Consider the following 23,438-nt stretch of genomic DNA (forward strand, 5'->3'; position numbering starts at 1 on the left):
CTTTGGAAGTGTCTGATAGTCTCAGAATCCACAGGTGCTCCTTGCTCAGACTCTCTATTTTGGAGATAGAAAACACCCTGTCTTGGACTGAGAAAAAGCACCACCACCAAGACAGAGATGGCTTCCTTCTTTGAAGGAATAGTTTTCAGGCTCAGGAATCCCTCCCTGGGCCTCTGGTCTCCTGAGTGGCGGCTGCATACAGGGTGTGTGAAGAACATGATGATAGTATGGCCAGCAGAGGATGGAGAAAACCCAGTGAGGACATGGACCAGAGACTGGAGCAGGGTTGGCCTGTGAATAACTGCCAGCTGACTCTGCCACAGGAAGGAGACATGGCCACGCCCATGAAAGGTCAGCAGCCAGGCTGGCCCTTCTGTTTGCCCAGTTTCCAAAAGCTCTCCTTTATTCCTCCAAGGGCCCAGACTTGCAATGCACAGGGTCTCCAGAGCAGGTTCTGATGATGTCGCCTAGGTTAATGACCCTGCAGCTGGAGACTCAGGCTGACTGTCCCCCTGGGGACCTGGCAGTTGCCCCCCACTTCTTCCCCAGGGCATCTGCACTCAGCCATGAGTGGTGGATGTGCCCTCAGATGGATACACGGGACAAGATGACAGCCCCTGTGGATTTCGCTGAATGTAGATGAGTGTACTGAGCAGATGTAGCCCTTCTGTGAATGGGGAGTCTGTGAATGATGTCCAGGGGCCCTCATCCATGCTTACCCGGCCACTCTCCACTATTTCTCTCTGGAGATCCTTAGAGGCCACAATCAGGACCTGAATGGCTTGCATTAGGCTCGTACAGGAACCAAGGATCCTGGGTGGGGGAAAAAAAGTCAGGGACCAAGAACAGTGAAGGAGTCTGTTCTCTTTCTCATGTCTAAACACAGGCAAACTTCGGATCAGAAGGGCGGTGGGGGAATACATCTCCATACAAAGGCATGTGAGGAAGGAGACTTGGCTGGGGACAGTTATGTGATGCTTCTTGGGGTTTCTTTTCCCCTAAAATGCAATGGCAATATTACCATCAAGATAATATTGACAACTACACAGACTTAGATGTTGCCTGTGGTTGCTAATGTTCTATTCTAGTTGGTATAATCCACTGCAGGAGAGACTCAACCTAATCACCTAAGTGCCATCATGCTGCTCAGACTAACCTTTCATTCACCTCCAATTTGACTCCTGTGTCTCCAGCTCGGGATTTGCTGAGCATCTCCTGTTAAAAAGAAGCAGGTTTTCTCAGTGCATCATGGCTACTGAGGGCTCACGGGCATCCTGATATACTCTGTGTCCAGCTTCCTGTTGTAGCTGAGAAACCCAAACCCAGAAGGGCCAATCCACAACCTGGTGAGTTGAGAAACGAATCCAGGCTTCTGATCCCTTCAGTGGGAAGCAGCCCCTGCAGACTGGCTCTACTGTCCACTGAGGGTCTGTCTCAACATGCTGGCTCCCAGGCTGATGAGTGCAGAACTGTTAGAGCTATGGCACCCCACTAACAGGGGGCAGCTGCTACCAGTGAGTACCTGATCAGCAGGTACTCATGCCAAGATGGGCAGCCAGAGTCTTCCACCAAAGGAGCCATATGTGACTTTCCCAATGCCACTCCCTCAACTCAGCTTTTCCCTGAGACCATCATGTCTGTTGATTTTACGGGTACCTGGCACTAAGTAAGATAAATGTGCATTATCTCTTACAACATCCCTCTGAGGCAAGTACTATTACTCCTGCCATCATGTAGAAATGGAAACTTGGTGAGCTTAATGGAATGGCCTACCCAAGTCATAGGACCAGCAAGCAGTCAGTCTGGAACTGTGACAGAGGATGGCCTGACACTAAAGGAGGTGAGAGGCTTCTCATCTTCTATTCCTCAGGGACCCTGGTGAGTCTGGGTTTTGGCTGGTCTTACAGGGGGCCTCTGTAGCCTTAATGAACAATTTAGATACATCCAGGGGGGCAATGTCACTATTGACAAAGTCAAGAAGCTATAAGAAGCTATAAGAGCCTTGCCCTAAGAAACATGGCAAATACCTCCATACCTCGATTCTGGCCGTAGCAGTTTCAATGGCAGCCGAAGTGGCAGCCATCTCCTTGTCCACCAGGTCCCCCAGCTCCTCCTGTTTGATGTCTAGGCCTCTGGGCCGGAGCTCCTGTGAACAGCATCATCACAAAGGCTGCAATGACTCTTTGATCTCTTCTCTATTCTCCTGTGGCAGAGGTAGGAGAAGAGGGCCCTGCCACATAACACACTTCTGGAACCCATAGAGGGGTCTCCTGTGCAGGCCTTGTCTAGAACTTGCTACTGCGTGAACCCCAGAACCTCATGCTCCAGCCTCCTCTGACTCTCACTGAGAAACCCTTTCCTTCTAGAAAGCCATCCCTGCCTTCTAGAAAGCCCCCACAAGGCCATTCAGTTGCAGCTGCTTAGACTTTGACCCCACAGCTGCAATATATTGTATTTGTGGCTTAGGAGGTATTTTATTTTATTTTATTATTTTATTTTATTTATTTTATGATGTATTTATTTATTTGAATATTTGAGAGAGAGCAAGAGTGGGAGGGGCATAGGGAGAGGGAGAGAGATCCTGAAGTAGACCCCATGTTGAGTGCAGAGTCTGATGCAGGGCTTGAGGTCATGACCTTGAGATCACGACCTGAGCCAAAACTAAGAGTTAGAAGCTCAACTGACTGTGTCACCCAGGTGACCCTTGGGAGGTTTTTAAAAAAAATCTTCAAATGTGGGTGATGTCTTCCAACTAGACATTCTGCCTCTTACTTAACTTTGCATCCACAGTGATCATATGAGGCAGTTACTGGTCCTGTTCTACAGATGGGAAGCCAAGGTTCAGAGAGGTCAAATGTCTTGACCCTAGACACTCTGCTAATGAATGGCAGAGCAGGGATTTGAACTCAGGGCTGACAGCAAAGCCTGTGAATTCTGAAAATATTATCTGTTATATCTACAAAGTATAAAACAGATTTGATTTAAAGAATAAGAACAATGGCCCATGGATCTACCACCTGACTTCAGGAATAGCTTAAGAAACATTATCAGTACCTTTAAAATCTCCTTTGTATTCCACCCTAATGCCATCTCCTCCCTGCTCCCCACCTCAAGATAAACACAGAATTCAGGAGAATGCTTACTGTGTCTTTTTAAAAAACTCCATACAAATACATCCTTAAACAGTATAACATTATGTACATATGTTTTGACCTTTATTTACTTATTTTAAAGATCTTTTATTTATTTTACCAAAAGAGTCTTAAGCAGACTCCACACTGAGCGCAGAGCCTGATGCAGGACTTGATTTATGACCTGAGCTGAAACCAAGAGTTGGATGCTTAACCCACTGAACCACCCAGGCGCCTGTTTTGATTTTTATTTAAAAGGGAACCTAGGGGCAGCCCCAGTGGCGCAGCGGTTTAGTGCTGCCTGCAGCCCAGGGTGTGATCCTGGAGACCCTGGATTGAGTCCCATGTCAGGCTCTCTGTATGGTGCCTGCTTCTCCCTCTGCCTGTGTCTCTGCCTCTCTCTCTCTCTCTCTCTCTCTCTCTCTCGGTCTCTATGAATAAATAAATAAAATCTTTAAAAAAAAAATAAAAGGGAACCTAGAGCTATGGCACCCCACCAACAGCGGGTGCCTGGGTGGCTCAGTGAGTTGAGCATTTGCCTTTGACTCAGGTCATGATTCTGGGGTCCTGGGATCTCCCCACATTGGGCTCTCTGCTCAGCAGGAGCCTGCTTCTCCCTCTCTTCCCCACTTGTGCTCTCTATCTCTGTCTCTTTCTCTCAAATAAAGAAATAAAATCTTAAAAAAGATAAAAAATAAAAATAAAAGGAGTCCTAACTGTATACACTTTTCCTAGGACTTGCTTGTTTACTCAGCAGTCCATGTGTGAGATTCATCCTGGAACGTGGTTCAGTGGTTGTTTTTCAAATATATCTAGTTACTTTTGGAAATATCTTAGTCCTTTGTCACACTTATAAAATACCTTTTAAAAAGTTCTTTAACATGTCAAATACATTTATGGCGAACTTATGTGTCTTATCTGTGAAAGTTCTTTGGGGTTTAGATACAAAGTATATCCTTTCAGAGACCACTTGGATCTGCTTCTACTAAGGTACCTGGGCCCCTAACAACCTGACTACTGTAATTTTCTGTTTGGGTTTTTTCAGGCCACACAGATAGTAGATATAGATTTTGAACCCATGGACAGGTGGCTTGTAGTTAGAAATTCCCTAGCCAGCCGTGTTTCCTCCTTTCTTCCCCTATAACCAAGGTTGAGACAAGATCTTTCCAACAGAGTAGGCTTTTCCCCCATTCACTAGGGGTGTGACCTTTTGGAATTGTGTTTTGGGGAGGAAATCTCTGTATTCCAAACTTCTATGCTACTTGGGCCTAGGTTTTGTTTCTTAATTCTCTTCTATGTGTACGGCCAATTAAAATCCAAGCTCTAGGCCAAGAGATGAACAAACACTGGCTCCTGCACCCTTTTGGTGTCTGATTCTGAGAATTTCCTTTAGTTTTCTGCCAGTGCAGATTCAATTAACATTTTTTCCCCCAAATTTTATTTGGCATTTTCTATGTCCTGTCTTGGGAAGAGCTTCTAAACATCTGGTCAGTCCTATTGATAGAAAGGAAATGCACCAGGATCTTCCTCTCACACTTTGCTTTTTAAAATTAATTTGATTCTTTTGTTTATTATTATTTAAAGATTTTTATTTATTTATTCATGACAGAGAGAGAGAGAGAGGCAGGGACACAGGCAGAGGGAGAAGCAGGCTCCATGTAGGGAGCCTGACGTGGGACTTGATCCCAGGTCTCCAGGATCATACCCCAGGCTGAAGGCGGCGCCAAACCACTGGGCCATCGGGGCTGCCCAATTAATTTGATTCTTATTTCCTCATCTCATGGCGTCCTACATACTATGTGTGCGTACTGAGACTTGGTTCTGCATGTCCCTGGAGAAGATGCTCTATCTCCAGCAAAAGGCAGACTGTGGTAACACTGCCTAGGCCCCCATCAGCAATTTAATAACACTAAAATATCACCAGGATCATGTCATTCTATTGAAAGAAAGGTTACCAATTCACCATTACCCAAAGTCTTCCTTTATTCAGACATTGACGATTCCCTACCTCATTGCCCTCTTCTCCCCAGTATGAACCTTCCTCCCCTTCTGATTTTTTTTTATCTGCTTTGCTCTCTATGTGCATATTCTATTAATTAAACATCTGCTGGGTGTTAACCACCTGCCAGATACCACACCAGGGACAGAGGGAACAACGTGAATAAGGTATGGGCTCTGTCTTTGAGGACTCACAAGGGAGAGAGACAGGCAGGCAGCTATACTGCAGTGCTAGCCACCAACATCACAAGGTGAAGGTGGTGGGTGGGAGGGATCTAGATGAATAAGGGCCAGACTGTGACGGTCCTTGGCTATCACATTACATAATTTGATTTTTGTTATCAAATGAGAAATCCTAATCAGATCTGTTTTTGGAAGAGATCAGAAGAAAAAGAGGCCAAAGGCAGAAAAACTAATCAGAAAGTTGTTTTAAGAGTTCAGATGAGGGATGATGAAAATCTGAACTATGGCCCTGATCCCTTCCTTCCTTGGACTTAATATTATTTATGACCCATTTTTGGAATTAAGTAAATATTGCCTTGTACTTAACTCTTCAAACAGAGCTGATTACTACTCTCATCCTACTATATAGAAATGAGTGATTTCCTTATTTTCCTTTCCCATAGAGACAATGTCTTGTTGGTCTCTGTCCAACCACATCTGGCACATTGCCCATCATGTACGACATACTCACTGCATCTTTATTAAATCAATAAATACACTGTTACCTCCACATGAGATGTTAACCTGTTCAATCAGATACAAATCCTGGAAAAACAGGGAAACTATGCTTACTCTTCTTTGATACTGCTTAGCCTAGTAACGAACACACAGTAGGTCCTCTATGCATGGCCAATGCATGAGCTACAACTGGAAAGTTGTTCAGGGGATCAGATTTTTCATTGCCAGCTCTCACTTTCTTGAGCCAAGTGGAAAGCGCAGAAAGAACTGGCTTAGGCCATCTAAGAGATCACCAGCACTCATCCCCAAGAACCACTGTAACTTCTACCCCCCCGCCCCCTCCCCCGCTAGTAACATAGCTCCTACCTCGGCAATAGTGGATATCTTGTTAAGGCAGCTCTTCACGGCTGTACTGTCATTCTCCTGCGTTCCTTCTTCCTCCAGGAAAGCCAGATAGAGGAGGATTTCCTTGCCAAACTGCTTGCAGGCCTCGGCCAGTGCTGGAGATGCAAGGTAACCAAGGACTTTTGAAGGCCCTCTGCTCCCCCTACTTTCCAGACCAGTCCCCCAGCCATGGTACTCACAGTCGGCAGGCTCCGGCGGGGCTCGAAGGCAGGTGGTGCTCACGTGAGCCATGGTGTCACTGGTCAAGTGAGCAAGGAGGGTTACCGAGTGGAGAAGCCCACTGACATCTGCCAGGAGTTTAAAGGAGGTTGCTCAGGGCTGTTGAGGGGTGTTCTCTTTCTCTCCCTACCTCCTTCCCTGCTTTACGGATTACACACACCTCTTTTCTTTTTCTTTCTTTCTTTCTTTCTTTCTTTCTTTCTTTCTTTCTTTCTTTCTTTCTTTCTTTCTTTCTTTCTTTCTCTTTCTTTCTTTCTTTTCTTTTCTTTTTTCTTTTTTTTTTAAGATTTTATTTATTTAATCATGAGACAGAGAGAGAGAGAGAGAGAGACAGAGACATAGGCAGAGGGAGAAGCAGTTTCCTTGCAGGGAGCCCGATGCGGGACTTGATCCCAGGACCCCAGGATCATGCCCTGAGCCAAAGGCAGATGCTCAACCACTGAGCCACCCAGGCGTCCCACACATACCCCTTTCTTCGTGCACAGGAACCCGTTGTTACCTCCACATGCAAGCATTTCTGAATGCTGCCCAGCTGTCACTAAGCGAAAGACCCTATCCTGCACCTTTCTTACCTTCTGGGCAGGCCAGATAGCGGCTCCAGCTTTCTTCCAGTTGCTCGATGCAGCTGGAAACAGACTTGACCTTGGAGAGAAGATGATCTGTGAGAGGGGAGATAGGGCAAAGTCAGAGCCAGAGTTGTCAAACTCATTTTATTCCTATGAGGTTAAGCCATGTGATGGATGAGCCTACCTAGTGAGTGGCCTCAGCTCTGCAGGAGCTGCCCTAAGATGGGGGGGTGGAGGAAAGAGGGTTGACTATGCTTGTACAGGACTCTCCTACTGTAGCTTCAAAAGCTGAGCTTCTGAACCCAATAAGTCCCTTAGCCAAGAAATAGGGCAAACCACATCAGCAGCCTTAGAGTCAGCCTCTCCTTTCTCCTGTCTGCTTGCCCAATCAAATCCAGGCCTTCCTGGTAAGACTTTCAAGGACCTTGAAAGTCTCATTAATCTTGAACCCAGACCCTTGGCTCCATGGGCCAATCTGTGCTCATGCTGTGCATACCACATAGCCATTCCCACTCTGTGCCTCTGGATGCAGGTCCACAGAGATTGTTGCATAAGAGTTAAAGTATGAGTGCTCATGTCACACTGCATAGGTGTGGCTCCTGGCTCCCCCCTTACTGGTTATGATCTCAGGCCATCCATGCCTGCTTCCTCATCTGAAAACAGAGGGGCAGTACCACCTCACAGCACTATTGTGAGAATTAGCTGGGTGGAGGTGTGTGGAGCACTTAAAATGGTGGCTGGCACACTGCGAGCCACTCAGTTAGGTGAGCAGTTTGTGTATTATCCCCTGCGGTTCTTTCCCTCCACTGGCTCATGTCCATCATCTTCCTTCAAAGCCCAGCTTTGGGAGAAAGTCTCTCCTCAGAATCCACCCACAGTTGCCCCATTTCCTGGCATTCCCTCAGTAACTGGGTACTTAGTGTACTCCTTCTCTAACTGCTGGGTTTCCTTACAGACGGGTTCCCTCCTGAATAAGATAGAACAGTCCTTGCTGTAGACGTCACCAAATGGAGACATTTCTTTCTTTTCTTTTCTTTTTAAGATTTATTTATTTGAGAGAAAGAGAGAGACAGCGTGCATGAATGTGGAAGGAGCAGTGGGGGAGAGAGAGAGAATATCTCAAGCAGACTCCATGCTGAGTGCAGAGCAGAGCCTGATGCAGGGCTTGATCCCAGGACCCTGAGATCATGACCTGAGCTGAAATCAAGAGTCAGATGCTCAACTGATTGAGCCACCCAGGCATCCCATAGACATTTTTATTTGATTATGAAGACTGACTCTTGGTTGTTTCCTTGCATCTGCCTTGTCCTCAGTGGCCCTCTTGTAGCTACACCCATGATTTCACCAATGCCCTGGGCCTGGATGCTTTGCCACCTCTGAAGTCCCTCCTCATCCACAGGGCTTCTCTGGCTCCAGCCACTGCCCCACCTTAGGCCTCTGGAACATGCAGACTGGGCCCTGTTCATGCCTGAGACTGCATGGGTATTCTCAATGTTTCTGCCCCGCCACATTTCATGATGCTCCCCGTGTGGGCCTGAAGCTCCTGTGCAACCATCTCTTCATTCAGATATTTTCCTGTTCAGAGAGACACAGGGCCGTCTGCTCCTCCTCCCCCTGATGCTTGGAGTTGTTATCAGGGCTCTGCTCCCAGTGAGTTTCATCAGCATAACCTGCTGCATGGAGCAGTGGTATCACATCCACTTCAGAAAGTACTATTGCCCAGCCCCTGGGCCACAGAGCTACCGGCTGAACTGATCTTAGGGTGGAGCCTGGGTATTGCCAGGCAACCCTGACCTGCTCAGGCTGAGGACACCTGAGCTCAGTGTCACTTGGGATTCCATGTCAACACTGAACACTGAATTCGCACCTGTGAGCAGACCGGGGTGGGGAGGGTACCTGCAGATCCGGCACAGCTGATTAGAGTAGGTTCCTCGAGCTTCCGCAGGGCCTCCCGTACCACCTGTTCTGCAGCCTTCCTCGACTCCGCCAAAAGCATTCTTCGTTGGTCTTTGGCAAGCTGGCACTCTGATTCCTAGAAATGGTCCAGGGAGGTGAGAATCTGACACGGACCCCATCAGGAGCCTTTGGGAAGCATCCACTTTGATGTAGCTGGGATTCCTGGCATCTTAACTCAAGCTATTGCTAATGAAGCCTAAGCCGGTCCACCTGACACAGAAAACAACTCCTTTACTTTGTGGATGTGCACAAGTGTGTGACACTGGAAGCTACAGGGACAGATGTGCTGTAACCCGTTCTCTGTGCTCATAGACAATGTCAGGCATAGCTCTTCTCATGTGAAAAAGAGGCAGCTTTGCTCTGTGGCTGACACGGAGCATGCTGGCGTTTGGAGCTATGGTTACAGAATGCCTTCACCATCGGCCAGTGGCCCCACCTGCTTTCACGGACTGTCCCTGCCCCACCCCATCTCCATGAATACATCATTGAGGCCCATGGCTGTGAGCCCAGAACTGGTCATCTGGAGCGGGCATCCGTCACTTACCTTTGCACTGGTCAGTTCCCGCCGGGTGTGTTCTAGCTGTTCCTGAAGAGCTGCTAATTCCTCCTCCCGACGAGCCACGGCATGTGCCAAGCTGCCCCTTTCCTTCTCTAGTTCAGCGATCTGGGCTGCCCACTTTGCCTCTGACTGCAGTGTCAACCATGTTATAGAGGGAGAATTAAACGATCTACTTCCCAGGAGTCTAGACCCACCAGCAGGCCACTTGGACAGAATAGGAGGTGGTACCTCTAAGCTGCCACCTTTATTCCCCCAAGCACACTCTAAGCACAGATAGGACCAGGTTGGGGCTGGATGCCAGGTGATAGCAGGACCAAAAGCTAGAGGGGAAAAAACAAGGACGAGGGGTTATGCTAACCTGGGCAGAAGTTTCCAGGCTGCCTTGGACAATCTGGAGTTCCTGTTTGCTGGTGGCAAGTTCTTGCTTCAAGCTCTCTAGTACTTCCGTCTGTTCTTGAGTCTGAAAAAGAGGAAAAACAGGAGCACTCTGATTTGGGTGGTGGCTGCAATGGATAAGCACATATAAAAATCCCCTGGGTGGCTCAGTGGTTGAGCGTCTGCCTTTGGCTCAGGTCATGATTCCGGGGGTCCTGGGATTGAGTCCTGCAAAGGGAGCCTGCTTCTCCCTCTGCCTATGTCTCTGCCTCTCTGTGTGTGTCTCTTGTGAATAAATGAATTTTAAAAATCTTTAAAAAATCCCCAAGCTATAGGGGGCGCCCAGCTGGCTCAGTCGGTAGGGCATGCAACACTTGATCTTGGGAGTCATGAGTTCGAGCCCCATGTTGGCTGCAAGGATTACTTAAAAATAAAATCTTAAAAAAAAAAAATCCCCAACCTATCAATGGGAGATTTGTGTACTTTCTTGTATGCAAGGTTGGATGCACCCAGCAAAAAGTGGGTGGGAGTAGGTGAGAGCCCAAAGTATTCCAGAAAGTGGCTAAGTGGAATGTCAAGGAGAAAATTTTAGGGACATTTCCTAAATGTCATGTTTCAGCTTATAATACTAACTAAAATAGAACTAAACCTCTTTTCTTATAGAAAATGTTTTTTATTTTTTAAATTAAAGTATAATTAACACAGAACTGGATCTTTTTTTTTTCCTTTTCAGAACTGGATCTTTAATTCAGACACCAAAACCTGGTATATTGCTGAATCTAATCATCTTGAAACAATTCTCTTTCTTGGATTTCTTTAGTATGTGGTATTTTTCAAAAAGCAGGTTGCAATCCACTAAAATTCACAGCTAGGGGGATCCCTGGGTGGCTCGGCGGTTTGGTGCCTGCCTTCGGCCCAGGGCGTGATCCTGGAGTCCCGGGATCGTGTCCCACATCGGGTTCCCTGCATGGAGCCTGCTTCTCCCTCTGCCTGTGTCTCTCCCTCTCTCTCTCTGTGTATCTCTCATGAATAAATAAATAAAATCTTAAAAAAAATAAAATTCACAGCTAATATTTTGAAAAAATGAAATAAACAGGGGTGTGTCAGGGTGGCAAAGTAGGTTGAGCATCCCACTCTTGGTTTGGGCTCAAGTCATGATCTCAGGATTGTGAGAAGGAGCCCTGCGTCGGGTTCCATACTCAGCTCAGAGTCTGCTGAAGACTCTCTCCCTCTGCCCCTGCCCTCACCTCTGTAAAATAAGTAAATCTTTAAAAAATATATAAATATAAAAATTTTTAAAAATGAAATAAAAAGCAAAAAAAAAAAAAAGTATCCAAAAGCATCCACATAGTAGGGATGAGTATTGCTGCTGTGTGAAACTTTTTATTTCCATTAAATAGACTGTATTTCTTCCTCTGAGTCAAAGAAAAGCATGAAAGCCACTATCCTTAAGTGTAATGCATTCAGTTTTCTCCATCTGACTGTCTTACTGCAACAGGACCTGTCTGCCAATCCCACTCCAATTTTGGGGGGTTCTCTTGGCCACAAGTCCTCATAAATGTTAGCATCTCTCTCTGATATCCAGAGCCAAAACTACTTCCCTCAACTGTCCTAGACTCACCCTTGGCAAGCCTCTCCTGATGCACCTGCTCAGCTGGAGCCCCGTTATCACACCATGCCTCTAACCCTTTTTGTATCGGGCACCATGTCCTGTGCCTCATGCTTCACATAGCACGCTCACAGAGCTCTAATCCACAAGGCTGCCCATGGATGAAAGACAAGATCTTTCCACCTGGGCAGTGCCCCAGGCCCACCTCCAACTTGGGCATACCCCTTCCTCATTCCCCACACACTTCTTCCCCTCACCTTCCGCTGTGCCTGGTCACTTATGCGCTGGAAAGAGTCTTCTAGTTCTTTTTTCTCTCGTTCCAAATCCGCCTGGGCTTGCCTGGCCACGGACACCTGTTTGGTCACCTCTGCATTCTATAAGGGAAAAACAGTGTCTTGAACTGGCTTATCTCAGGATTAACAGCTCAGGGACATCTCTCTTCTAGAACAAATGACAGCATTCAGATAGCTGAACACAGAAATCACTTTTATACCCAGAGAGAAGCCAGAATAAAGCTGTCATCCTCAGGTACTCGGCACTCAAGTATTTAGAAAATAGGGGCAATTGGGTGGGGCAGACCATTAAGCATCTGACTCTTGATTTTGACTCAGTTCATGATTTCAACATCGTGGGATCAAGCCCCACATTGGGCTCTGCACTGGGCGTGGCACCTGCCTGGGATTCTATCCCTCTCCCTCTTCCCCTCCCCCCCCCACTCGATGTCTCTCTAAAAATACATAGATAAATACATAAATAAAAGAATAATAAAGACGGGGATAATCCAATCAGGGCTGGCATCGAAAGTAGAGTTCAAGACATGGAAGGCAAGCGAGCCTGAAGAGCAGTGGTTTCTGTGAAGGGATGGTGACCCATGCAGAACTGGTGGGGAACGGAGTAGCTGTCTCACTGGCATGGGGATGGTGCAGGGTGCAGGGCAGGAGGTGGGTGGAGGGGCCTACCTTCCGCAGCAGGTCAGCATGGTTCTGTACCAGCTCACTATACTTTTCCTTTAGCTTGCTGTACCTCTGTTCGTTGGCTTGGGCTCTCCCTGTATTGTCAAGAGCCAAGATGAGCAGTCTACCCTCCACTGGGACCCCATGCCTGCCTTTCCACAAGCCAGAGTCCCTAGAACATCCTTCTTGCTTTTCACAAATGCATACACGTTCTTCTCCCTGGAAAGTCCTACTGAAATAAACTCCTCTGGGAAGCTGTCTTAAAAAAAAAAAAAAAAAAAAGGAAAAAAGAAAAAGAAGGGCACCTGGGTGGCTCAGTGATTGCACGTCTGCCTTTAGCTCAGGGTGTGATCCCAGGGTCTTGGGATCTAGTCCTGCATCGAGCTCCCTGTGAGGAACCTGCTCCTCCTTCTGCCTATGCCTCTGCCTCTCACAAATAAAGAAATAAAATCTTTAAAAAATTTTTAAAAATTTAAAAAATAAAAAGAATCCACTGAATTCAGATCACTGCATTGATTTGCACCTCCTGAGTGTGAGTGTGTGCACGTGGCATTTGCTTCATCAGTGTTTTTGGATTCTATGTCGAGTTTCTCTTAGGCTGTCTCTCCTTCGGACACCCCGTCCCCCAGGCAGGCACCCCACTGCCACCTCCCAGTTCCTGTCCCCATATCCTGAGTAGTGCTGCTCCTGGGGCTCTCCACCTGCTGGGCTCTCACCTCTGGGGCCCAGCTGCATCCTTCGCCCGACTCTAACATTCCCACCCTCAGCCCCAGCCCCACGGACTCACTTTCTATCTCTGTCAGGCTCCGCTGGGCCTTCTCCGTGTCTTCCCGCTTCTTCTTGAGCTCGTCTAGCTCGGCCCGGAGAAACTCGCTGTCATCAGCTGCCTGCTGCCGCAGATGCCTGCTGCTCTGCCAACTCGGCCTCCAGCTCACTGACCCGGCCCTTCAACTGCAGCACAGCCCGCTGGCTCTGTGGGACGGACTCACCAGTGAGCCCCAGTGCTGTGCCTCTGGGCTTGGCTGGGCTGGGCAGGAGAAGCACGTCCTCCCAGGCTTCCAGCCCTGACCTAATAAACACCTGTGCTTGCCTAACAAACCACTCCCACGGCTTATGAGAGTTGAAGCGCCTGGTCATTCTAAGCCACCTGGCTCACAACAGGGTGACAGCAGGGGAATGCTGGTCCTGTTACAGCGGCCTGCAAGCAGTCCTGGGCGAGCTGGCATGAGGGAGGTGACATTCGCCTGTCCTAGTGAGTGAAGCCTCTGGCCAGCTGCAGGCCCGAGGTGCAGGCCTATGTACCACCCCAGACACGGCAAACCGCCTTGAGTTACACATCAAACCTTCCAATCACCATGGGAGGAGGATAGGCCTTTCTCACCATTCATCGGCTTCACGGCCAGCTGGAAATGATGGTTATCTCCAAGTACCACAGGGACACGGGGCTTGGCTTAAAAGTTATTCTCACGGTAGGAACAATGGAAATGCAGACCACAGGAGGACCAGGACTACTAATGAGCCCCCACCTTAAAATGTGGTCCAACAAGTGTTGGGAAGCCAATTTAATATGAATATGTCATATCGTGGCGAAGCCCAGAACCAGATTAGCCCTTGCCTCATACCTCAGTCTTCATGCTCCCCAGCTGTGCCTTCAGCTCAGTGACATCCCTGTACAGTTGACCAATTAAGTGATCCCTGGGGACAGAAGAACAAGGCTGCTTTCACCAGGCTTCCAGCTCTTTCCTTCTAAAGGCGAGCTGGGAGATCAGGGGAGGAAGTTAAAAGCTGGTGTTCATTTGGGGAAAGTTCTTTGAAATTCCATAAATTATATGCTAAGACCCTCCGTGTTACCAGATTATCACATCCCCAGATTATCTTGGCCTCATCTGATCTCCCTCTGGGATTACAGACACCCATATTTGGGGATCAAGACACTTCTCTTCCTCAGGGCCCAAGTGTCACGGAGCATCTCGCCAGGTGAGACCAGCCGGACCCTGGCATCATGTAATTTCTGTACCACCTGCCTGCACCCAGCATAGACTCACTTCTCATCCTTGTTCACACCGTTTTGACTGTTGAAATTGAAGGGGTCACTGCTGAACGAGCTGCCAAAGATGTCATCAAACTTGTTGTCAAATAAATTCTGTGTTGACCAAAAAGGAGTGAGGACAAAGTTAGAGATCCAGAGGCTTCTGTGTGGGGGTCAGAGGAGTGACTTTTAATAAGAGGACCCTCTCTTAACTGGGTACAAGTCCATCTCAGGTCCCTCATAGGGATTGTAGCCCAGGGGTTGCTCAGTCTGGGTTAGAAGGTGGTCAAGCTTGGTTACAACCCAAGGGTGTAGGCCAGATGCTCTCCCATTCTGCGTGTATGGGGCAGCACAACGGGAGGCACGTGGGGCTCGCCACCTGCTGTGACACCTAATCCTCAGGTTCGGGGTTTTCCTCACCTGCTGGGAGGCATCCATGTCCACGAGGTCATCCTTCTCCAATACCGGCTCACTGTCTGGGGATGAGGCCTCAGCTGGGATGACCACCACAGGGCTGATGTGTTCTGATAGCGCAGAGGCCCGTAGGAAGTTGGGTGGGTTCTAAAGACGGAAGGACACACCCTCACACTGTGTCACGCCAGGCTTGCAGATCTCTGAGAGCACCCTGGCCCCAGCAGCTCCTATAGTGGAGCCTGGCACGCTTACCTCTGGCAGCTGTGGGATCTGGATGAGCCGCTTGAAATATTGGAGGTTGCTGGAGCGGTAGAACAGATCTTTCAGCCTGAGGGTGGAAAAGAGCCTGAGGGGTGCTGGGCACCACCCGGCTGTCCTGCTGCCTGCCCAGCCCAAGGCGTGGGCTGTCAAGGAGATGACCTCCATGGTGCTGGGCTTCAATTGTGACACTGCAGGGGAGGTTATCTGTAGCCAGTCCTCACTTACTGCAGCGATCAGGAAGGGAGGATTCAAAGGACAGAATCCTCTAGAAGAGTAGATCACTCCATAACAAATTTCTGTATCACTGTAGAATCTACGCTGTTGCCTGGTGGATGTCTCTTCCCAGGAATGTTTGGGTTAGAAGAACGTGAAAATAAATTTACTATGAGGATAAACCACCTAACCGTAGGAATGGGGAGGGGAACTTCATTATGAAAGTAGATCCCTTTTTAATTAATTCACTTTGTTCTGGAGCTACGTGCTAGCTCCCCAGTTGGACTAGAAGCTTCTAGAAGGCACAGACCAGGCCCTGCTGATCTAGGTTTGCCAGAGTACCATGCACAGAGGAATTAACTCATCAAGACTTTGTTGAAGAAAAGCAATCTATTCATACTATGTCCTAATCTTGGGTGGATATGGGAGTGAGGAAACCAAATTTTTTCCTCTTCTTTGGGTCTCCATTTTGAATCAAAACATGGAAGGCTGAGAAAGCGGAGAGCATCAGACAGATTTCCTGAGAGGAAAGAGGATTGTGTGTCTCAGCACCCACTCCCTGCAACACAAAATCTCCTCCAGCTCAGCCCAACAAACTAAACCCCTGGGGTCTCATGACAACCCTCCGACCCCAACGTTGGGACTACCCCTGTGAGGTCACTGGTGCTCCTCCCAAATTCCACGACACTGAGGCCTCAGGTAACTGCCAGATCTATGCAGACGAAAAGTGAGGCGGCTGCTCACTCATAGGAGAGATTTTTATAAGCTAGAAAAAAATTAAAGGAAATAAAATCACCTGACCACACATCCCCCTCTTTCTGGGCTGGAGCCAACAGTAATAGGCTGCATTGCTTTCATAAGCTACTGGAATTTACCATTCCAGGAAATCAGCCCCAGGGCCTGTCTCCTAGGATTTAATAAGTCATTTATTATGGAATAAACATATAAAGGTTTTCAAATGGAATAAGGAACCCGGGAGGCTGGCACAACCCTAAACCTGTTCTCTGACTGCTGTTCAGGAAACAGCAAGAGAAGACTGGGCTTGGGATTTGGCAGCTATGCTTTTTCTCTGTTGTCAGGGATGAAGAAATTAACAGACAAGAGTCAGAACACCTGGGTTCTCCACATCTGCGTTCTCTCACGCCATTCCTTCCTTTCCTATTTTTAAAGACTTTATTTACTTATTTATTCATTCATTCATTCATTCATGAGACACACAGAGAGAGGCAGAGACATAGGCAGAGGGAGAAGCAAGCTCCCTGTGGGGAGCCTGATGAGGGACTCGATCCCAGGACCCTGGGATTGCAACCTGAGCCGAAGGTCAACCACTGAGCCACCCAGGTGTCCCCTCCTTCCCTTCTTCTTGGGCACAAGTCATGAAAGATGAGGTATACTTCTCTTCTTACCCACGATCTTCTTTCCCAAATGCACAGAGTAATTTGCCCCTTAGTCAGATGAGCACTTCTTCTAGACAAGACAGCTAGCTTACTAGCTTAGTGATTTCTCCAAATATTTATGCATAATTGGCTGCTACATATCAGGGGTTAGGGATGAAATAATGGATAGTTAAGCAGAAATGAAGCTGTTCTAAGAACTATGAAAAAAATAAATGAGGTGCGGGGCTACAGGATATGTGGTGGGAGGAGGCAAAGGTGGGGTTGGAGGAACAGGAAATGAAGAAGACCCAACATTTAAATAATAGATTTAAGACTTAAGGCCAGGGCGCCTGGGCGGCTCAGGGGGTGTGTCTGCCTTTGGCTCAGTGCGTGATCCCGGAGTCCTGGGATCGAGTCCTGCATCGGGCTCCCCATAGGGAGCCTGTTTCTTCCTCTGCCTATGTCTCTGCTTCTCTCTCTCATGAATAAATAAATAAAATCTAAAAAAAAAAAAAAAAAGATGCCTTTGTGAGGAGGGAACCAAAGATGACCTGGAGCTGGCTAGGCTGGGAGAAGAGCATTCCAAGCAGAGGAAACAGCAAGCACTAAAGGCTCTGACAGAGAAATGAGCTGGGTATGTTCTAGGAACTGGAAAAGGACTCAGTGTGGCAGAAACACTGTAAGCCCTAAAGATGAGATCAGAGATGGCAAGCAGGGTCTTGTAGACCACGGAGAAGAGCTTGGATTTGATTCCTGGTGTAATGAGAAGCTGCTGAAAGGCTCTGAGCAAGGGACTGACGTCTTTACGAGGTTGTTCTATCCCCGGGGAGGGATAGGAGTGCAGGGGGTGAGAGTGGAAGCCCGGCACACCCGCCATATTGGAGGGTCCTGGCGCACAACAATAGTAGCCCGAGAGATGGCAGCTACAATCGGAGCCAAGATATATTTGCAGAACATCTGGGGGAGGACAATGGTGAGTTCTAGATCTCTGGCCTAAATGGAGCATTTACAGAGATGGAAAAGGCCAGGGAGGAAAAAAATTGTTTTGTTGTTGTTGTTGTTGTCGTTTGTTTATTTATTTAGAGAGCAAGCTAGCACATGAGTGGGATGGGGAGAGGGAGAGAGAATCTGAAGCAGACTCTGTGTGTGCTCAGCATGGAGCCCAACATGGGTCTCAATCCCACAATGCCATGATTATAATCCAAGTGGAAACCAAGAGTCGGATGCTCGACCAACTGCACCACCCAGGTGCCCTGGGAGAAAACCCTAGAGCTCAGTTTGAGATGTAAGAGACAACTGAGTATGTGAGACTGGTATTCAGAGGCAAGACGTAGCCAGAGGTACAAATCTGGGTGTTCCTTTTTATGCACACAGTATAAGACTATACATGGTGTGAGAATGTAGGGAGAAGAAATGGAGGATGAAGCCCTGGGCATATAGCAGGTGATGAATGAATGCATGGAATCTCCTTCTTCGACATGCTCATGTGGGTTGTTTTTTTTTTTTTAAGATTTTATTTATTTATGAGAGACACAGAGAGAGAGAGGCAGAGACACAGGCAGAGGGAGCTTGCAGGGAGTCCAATGTGGGACCTGATCCTGGGACTCCAGGATCACACCCTCAGCCAAAGGCAGATGCTCAACTGATGAGCCACCTGGGTATCCCACTCATGTGGGTTTTATGAGAGAACTGATAGCTTAGAACTGATAGCTTCACCAGCCAGTGGTAGGTTTGCTGCCGTACTAGTTATTTTCCTTTGTTGTAGTGCTTTATCATGAAGATACTCTCATTCCTTGATTATTTTATTTTTAAGATTTATTTATTTATTAGAGACACAGAAAGAGAGAGAGACACACACACACACACAGGCAGAGGTTAGAGCAGGCTCCAAGCAGGGAGCCCAACGTGGGACTCAATCCCGGGTCTCTAGGATCATGCCCTGGGCTGAAGGCGGCGCTAAACTGCTAAGCCACTAGGGCTGCCCTCGATTATTTTATTTATTTATTTATTTATTTATTTATTTATTTATTTATTTATTTATTTATTTATTTATGAGAGACATAGAGAGAGAGGCAGAGACACAGGTAGAGGGAGAAGCAGACTCCACTCCATGCAGGGAGCCTGACATGGGACTCAATCCCGGGTCTCCAGAATTCCACCCTGGGCTGAAGTTGGTGTTAAACCGCTGAGCCACCAGGGCTGCCCCCTCCTCAATTATTTTAAAGCAAGTGCTCTTGCAAGAATTAATCAAGTTTATACAATTTTTTGGTTTGCCTTCGTTTCTCTCACTTAAGCCACTTACTTCGTGAACTGTTCCATGAAGCGGTCCCGGTGGCCTTGCAAGGTGTCAGCTGGGAGACCTGGGAGAAATTGGGAAAGAGTGAGAGGGAAGAAGATGACCACAGGAGGACCAGGCAAGCCACAGTGGGGCTCCAGAGGGCCAGGACCATCTACCCTGAGGCTTGTGGCCAGCCCAGCCTCAAGCTGCCCCAGAGACAGGTCACCAAGGAGGTCCAGAAAGACCAGCGGTGAGTCTAGGGGCGCTTTCCCTCCAAATCTGTCCTGTTTGTTTCTGGAATGTGAGCCATTCTGGGCACGGTGGGCTGGAAGTTGCATCCCTGACCACAGAAGAAGCCATGGTGACCTGACCAAGCTGCAACACAGACCCCCAGCAGGGGTGGAGGTGTGGCTCTCCCAGAGAGGTATGTTGGATAGGTCCAGCACACATGTTAGTTTGGAAGGGATCCGGAGAGCCTGCCTGAGAGAATGCTTGTCAGAAGGCAAAGACTATAGGGCCACACTCAGGATCTTGGTCCGGGCTCACTCAGTCACGGCCAACGGCATGATGTTGGACAAGCAGCAGCTTCTTAGACCAGCCTCCTCCGCTCTAGAGTAGGTTCCCTGAGGTCCTTTCTCCTCTAAGACTGTATGACTCTGCATACCTCAACAATAGATCACAACTCAGTGATCCTTTTATTTCTTGTTTTATTCCTTAAATGTACATTTTAGTAATTTTTGCATACGTGGTACATTTATTTGGTATACATGGGGAGTATGTATATAACATATGATAATTAAAAATGCCAAGTATACAGTGGATGGCAGTGGCACGTTACCTTGGTGGCCTCTCTCCCAAGAACCCTTAACCCCAGTCCATTCATAAGAAAAGCATCAGACAGACTTATTTGAGGGACACTGTACAAGTGTCCGACCAATTCTTGAAACTGTCAGGGTTGTCAAAAACAAGGAACGTCCAAGAAGCTGTCATAGCCAAGTGGAGCCTAGGGAGACACAATGATGTAATGTGACGCGCCTGTCCTGGATGGGACGTTAGGTAAAAGCCATGGAAATCTGGATAAGGTATGGATTTCAGTTGATAATAACATATCAATACTGGTCCATTCACTGTGACAAGTGTATTGCATTAATGTAAGATATTAATAAAGGGAACAAGGTTCAGGGTATGTGGGCACTTTCTGAATGATCTTTACAACTTTCCTGTAGATTTAAAACTATTCTAAAGTCAAACATTCATTTTTAAACAAGCATATACGGCGTAGGGCAACCACCTTTCTTCTCTTGGGATTCAGTCCTCCCCCTGCTCCTCCCGGTGTGCCCACTTGCTCCAAAAGCCTTCCTAAGGCTTAAACAACCGATCCCCACCTCCCTTCCACCAGATGCTCCTGGATTAACCTGAGTGATGCTGCTTCTTCTTTCCTGCCTAAATAATCAAACCCACTTTTCATCAATGACCACAGTTCTAGAGTATGCCTTTTGCCTCGGTCTCCCAAAATGCATCCTTGTCTCTTTGTCAGGGCCATAAAACCTTGCTAGTATCCATTCATTTATTCATTCATATAATGAATGAATTTATTCATTCATATATTCATTTATAATCCATTCATTATCCATTCTTTGCTCTCCATCATTTGTACGTTCTGCATGTGTATATCCCTCATGGTGAACACCTCTGAGTGTGGCCCAGATACCACCCACATTAGCTTCGCCTGGGGTATAAGGCTTAACAACGCAGACCGGAACCTACCCGACCCACCAACGCAGACTCTGCAGGAGCAGGACCCACACACATTGTTTTAAACAAAGAGGCGCAAAGAAGTCTAAGAACTCTCCAAGATCAGTAGTTTCCAAAATAGAATCTGCAAAAGCATCCCAGGGATTTGAGGCCGGAGAGGGGATGGCCCACTGTGTGCTAAAACAGCTCTGCTTTAGGTTTTCTATTTCCCCAAACCTCCACTTGTACAGAGAAGCTGTGTGGATGAACACTTTGGAAACTACTGCCTTTGTGCCTGGACAGGCCAGGTCTGGTATCATTCGTGTGGGTCCCTAGAACACATGACATGTACGGACAGATATGTGGTGAAGCCAGAAGTAGAGGGAAAGGGCCATCCCAGGACACCACTGTGGCAAGCCAGGTGCTTCCCTGGGCACACCAAAGCTTGTGTTCTGCAGTTCTCTACTCCCAAGAGGGTTGGGAGCTCTAGGGCCTTTGGGAGGTGTGGCAGAAAAGACACTCGAGGCTGCATTTCAGGGACACCCTCAGGCTGTAATCCTTCTGGCAGGAAGCATACTCACAGGAGTGGAGTTTGAAGAGGAGCTTGACGGTGTAATCATACAGATGGCTGCAGTCCAAGATGACCTGGATCAGCGGGGCAAGGCGGCACTGCCCAGCTGTCGTCACTGACACAGAGCGAGACATGTCCAGGGAATTGAACACTAGAGAATAAAAAGGGGATACAGGCAGTAGGGACAGGAAATTGCAGGTGACCTTCTCAGAGGGGCAGGAAGCAGGGGTCTGACCCATGCCAAGGACCTGCACTGTGTCATCTGATGTAGTTACCCCCTTACAACACTCCTGTGGGACAGGGAAACAGGTGAGGAGACAGAGTGAGCCCCTGAAGGCAATCATGTGTGGGGGGAAATAGCAAACATTGATCATAACGCGAAGGAGGGAATAATTCAGCCCTAGCTTCCTGGTGGCTTGCCACAGGGTCTTGGGACACCAGAAGGGGGCATGTGCAGGAGCCCTGGGTGGACAGTGGGGGGACCTATGGGGAGGATGAACCATCAGGATCAAAGGCTGCCTTTGGTCCTTGGGGGGCAGGTCAGCAGAATTACTGCCCTCTGCAGACAGCACATCACTCCCTCAGTGTCTTGTTCTACAGACCCCTCCACATTACCCTCTGCCTCCTACCCCTTGTTCTTTATAAAATTTATTAATTTAAGGAGAAAGAGGGAGAGAGAGAGAGAGAGACAGAGAAAGGACATGAGCAGAAAGGGCAGAGTGAGAGGGAGAGAGAATCTGTAGCAGACTTCATGCAAAATGTGGAGCCTGACGTGGGGCTCGATCCCACGACTCTGAGATCTCAAGCAGAGTGGAAACCGAGAGTTGGATGCTCAGTCAACTGCACCACCCAGGTGCCCCGTAACCCTTGTTCTTTTTTTTTTTTAAATTTTAAAAAAGATTTTATTTATTTATCTGAGAGAGAAAGAGTGAAAGAGAATGAGACAGAGAGAGCACAAGCAGGAGGAAGGGCAGGGGGAGAAGCAGGCTCCTCCATGCGGGGCTCGATCCCAGGACCTCAGGATCATGACCTGAATGGAAGGCAGATGCTTAAGTGACTGAGCCCCACAGGCACCCCATACCCCTTGTTCTTAAACCAAGCAACCAGATGCCTGGCTGTGGACCCTCAGCGCACACCACTGGCCAGGGCTGAACTCCTTCCTGTAGCGGCTGCCCAACACCTGCAGACTCCACTGTGGCCAGCATTGAAAAAAAAAAATCAGTGGGCCGGACTGCCCAGGAGGAGAGCCCAGAGCTGCTGTGCTCAGTCTTTCCTGATTACACTAATCCCTGTTAACTGGCTTACTCTGGCAGTTGAAAGAAAAAAAGAAAAAAAAAAAATCCCAAACAGTTCTAATTAAAAGGCAGCTTTTCTTTTTGACACAAATTAAAAGCAGCTGTCACTGCAAGGCAGCCATCTTCAAGTTTACTGGCTTCCTTGGACTCCACTCTGGCAAGGAATCACAGACTGCTCCATCTTCCAGCCTGCCCGCCGCTTTCCAGGAATGCCCCTTGGCATCCGGTAAGGTCTAGAGCAGTGTGACCTTGGACAAGTTACCCAACCTCTCTGTGCCTCCAGGTGCTTTCATGTAAAATGCAGGTGATTCTAATAGCCCGTACCTCAAAAAGGTCTTGTAGGTACTCAAGGACAATGTCGAGTCAAGTGCAGAGCAAGGCAGTGGTTCTCAGTGTTGGCTTTGTGATTGATTGGAATCCCCTGGGGATATTTAAAATCTAATGTTTGCCTGTAACTCCCCTATCTCCCATTCTGTTTTAATTGGTCTGGGGTAGGCCTGGGACAGCAGTAGGTTTCAAAAGCCCCCCAGGTGATTCTATTAGGCAGCCAGGGTTGAAAACTGGATTTCCTAGCTGAGTGGTTGGTTCTCTTGCCGCAGAATCACCCAGTAGCAATTGTGCAAAAGAATTCTGTGTACCTATGCTTGCCACATGTGGCTACTGGGTGCCTGAAATATGGCTAGTGCACCCGAGGACCTGACCTTTTAATGCCGTTTAATTATAATTAATTTAAATAGGCGCTCATGGCTAGTGGCTACTATATTGGACAGTGTAGACCTGGCTGGGGGCTGGTGGTGGTGGGAGTGCTGTGAAAA

General features: G+C 47.9%; 1 protein-coding gene across 1 annotated transcript in view; it reads right to left on the reverse strand.

Moving 5' to 3' along the window:
* HIP1 (huntingtin interacting protein 1) overlaps nt 1–23,438 on the reverse strand; it is a 158,182-nt gene that overhangs the window by 10,491 nt on the left and 124,253 nt on the right. Inside the window, 19 exon segments of the mRNA XM_038539146.1 lie at nt 720–813; nt 1,157–1,215; nt 2,036–2,146; nt 6,177–6,310; nt 6,395–6,502; nt 7,007–7,093; nt 8,897–9,032; nt 9,501–9,644; nt 9,874–9,975; nt 11,757–11,873; nt 12,459–12,547; nt 13,240–13,354; nt 13,356–13,424; nt 14,075–14,147; nt 14,498–14,595; nt 14,902–15,042; nt 15,148–15,223; nt 19,048–19,105; nt 21,339–21,479. Coding sequence (XP_038395074.1) covers nt 720–813; nt 1,157–1,215; nt 2,036–2,146; nt 6,177–6,310; nt 6,395–6,502; nt 7,007–7,093; nt 8,897–9,032; nt 9,501–9,644; nt 9,874–9,975; nt 11,757–11,873; nt 12,459–12,547; nt 13,240–13,354; nt 13,356–13,424; nt 14,075–14,147; nt 14,498–14,595; nt 14,902–15,042; nt 15,148–15,223; nt 19,048–19,105; nt 21,339–21,479 — 1,952 coding nt within the window.

Source organism: Canis lupus, chromosome 6 (assembly GCF_011100685.1).
Source record: "Canis lupus familiaris isolate Mischka breed German Shepherd chromosome 6, alternate assembly UU_Cfam_GSD_1.0, whole genome shotgun sequence".
Lineage (NCBI taxonomy): Eukaryota > Metazoa > Chordata > Mammalia > Carnivora > Canidae > Canis > Canis lupus.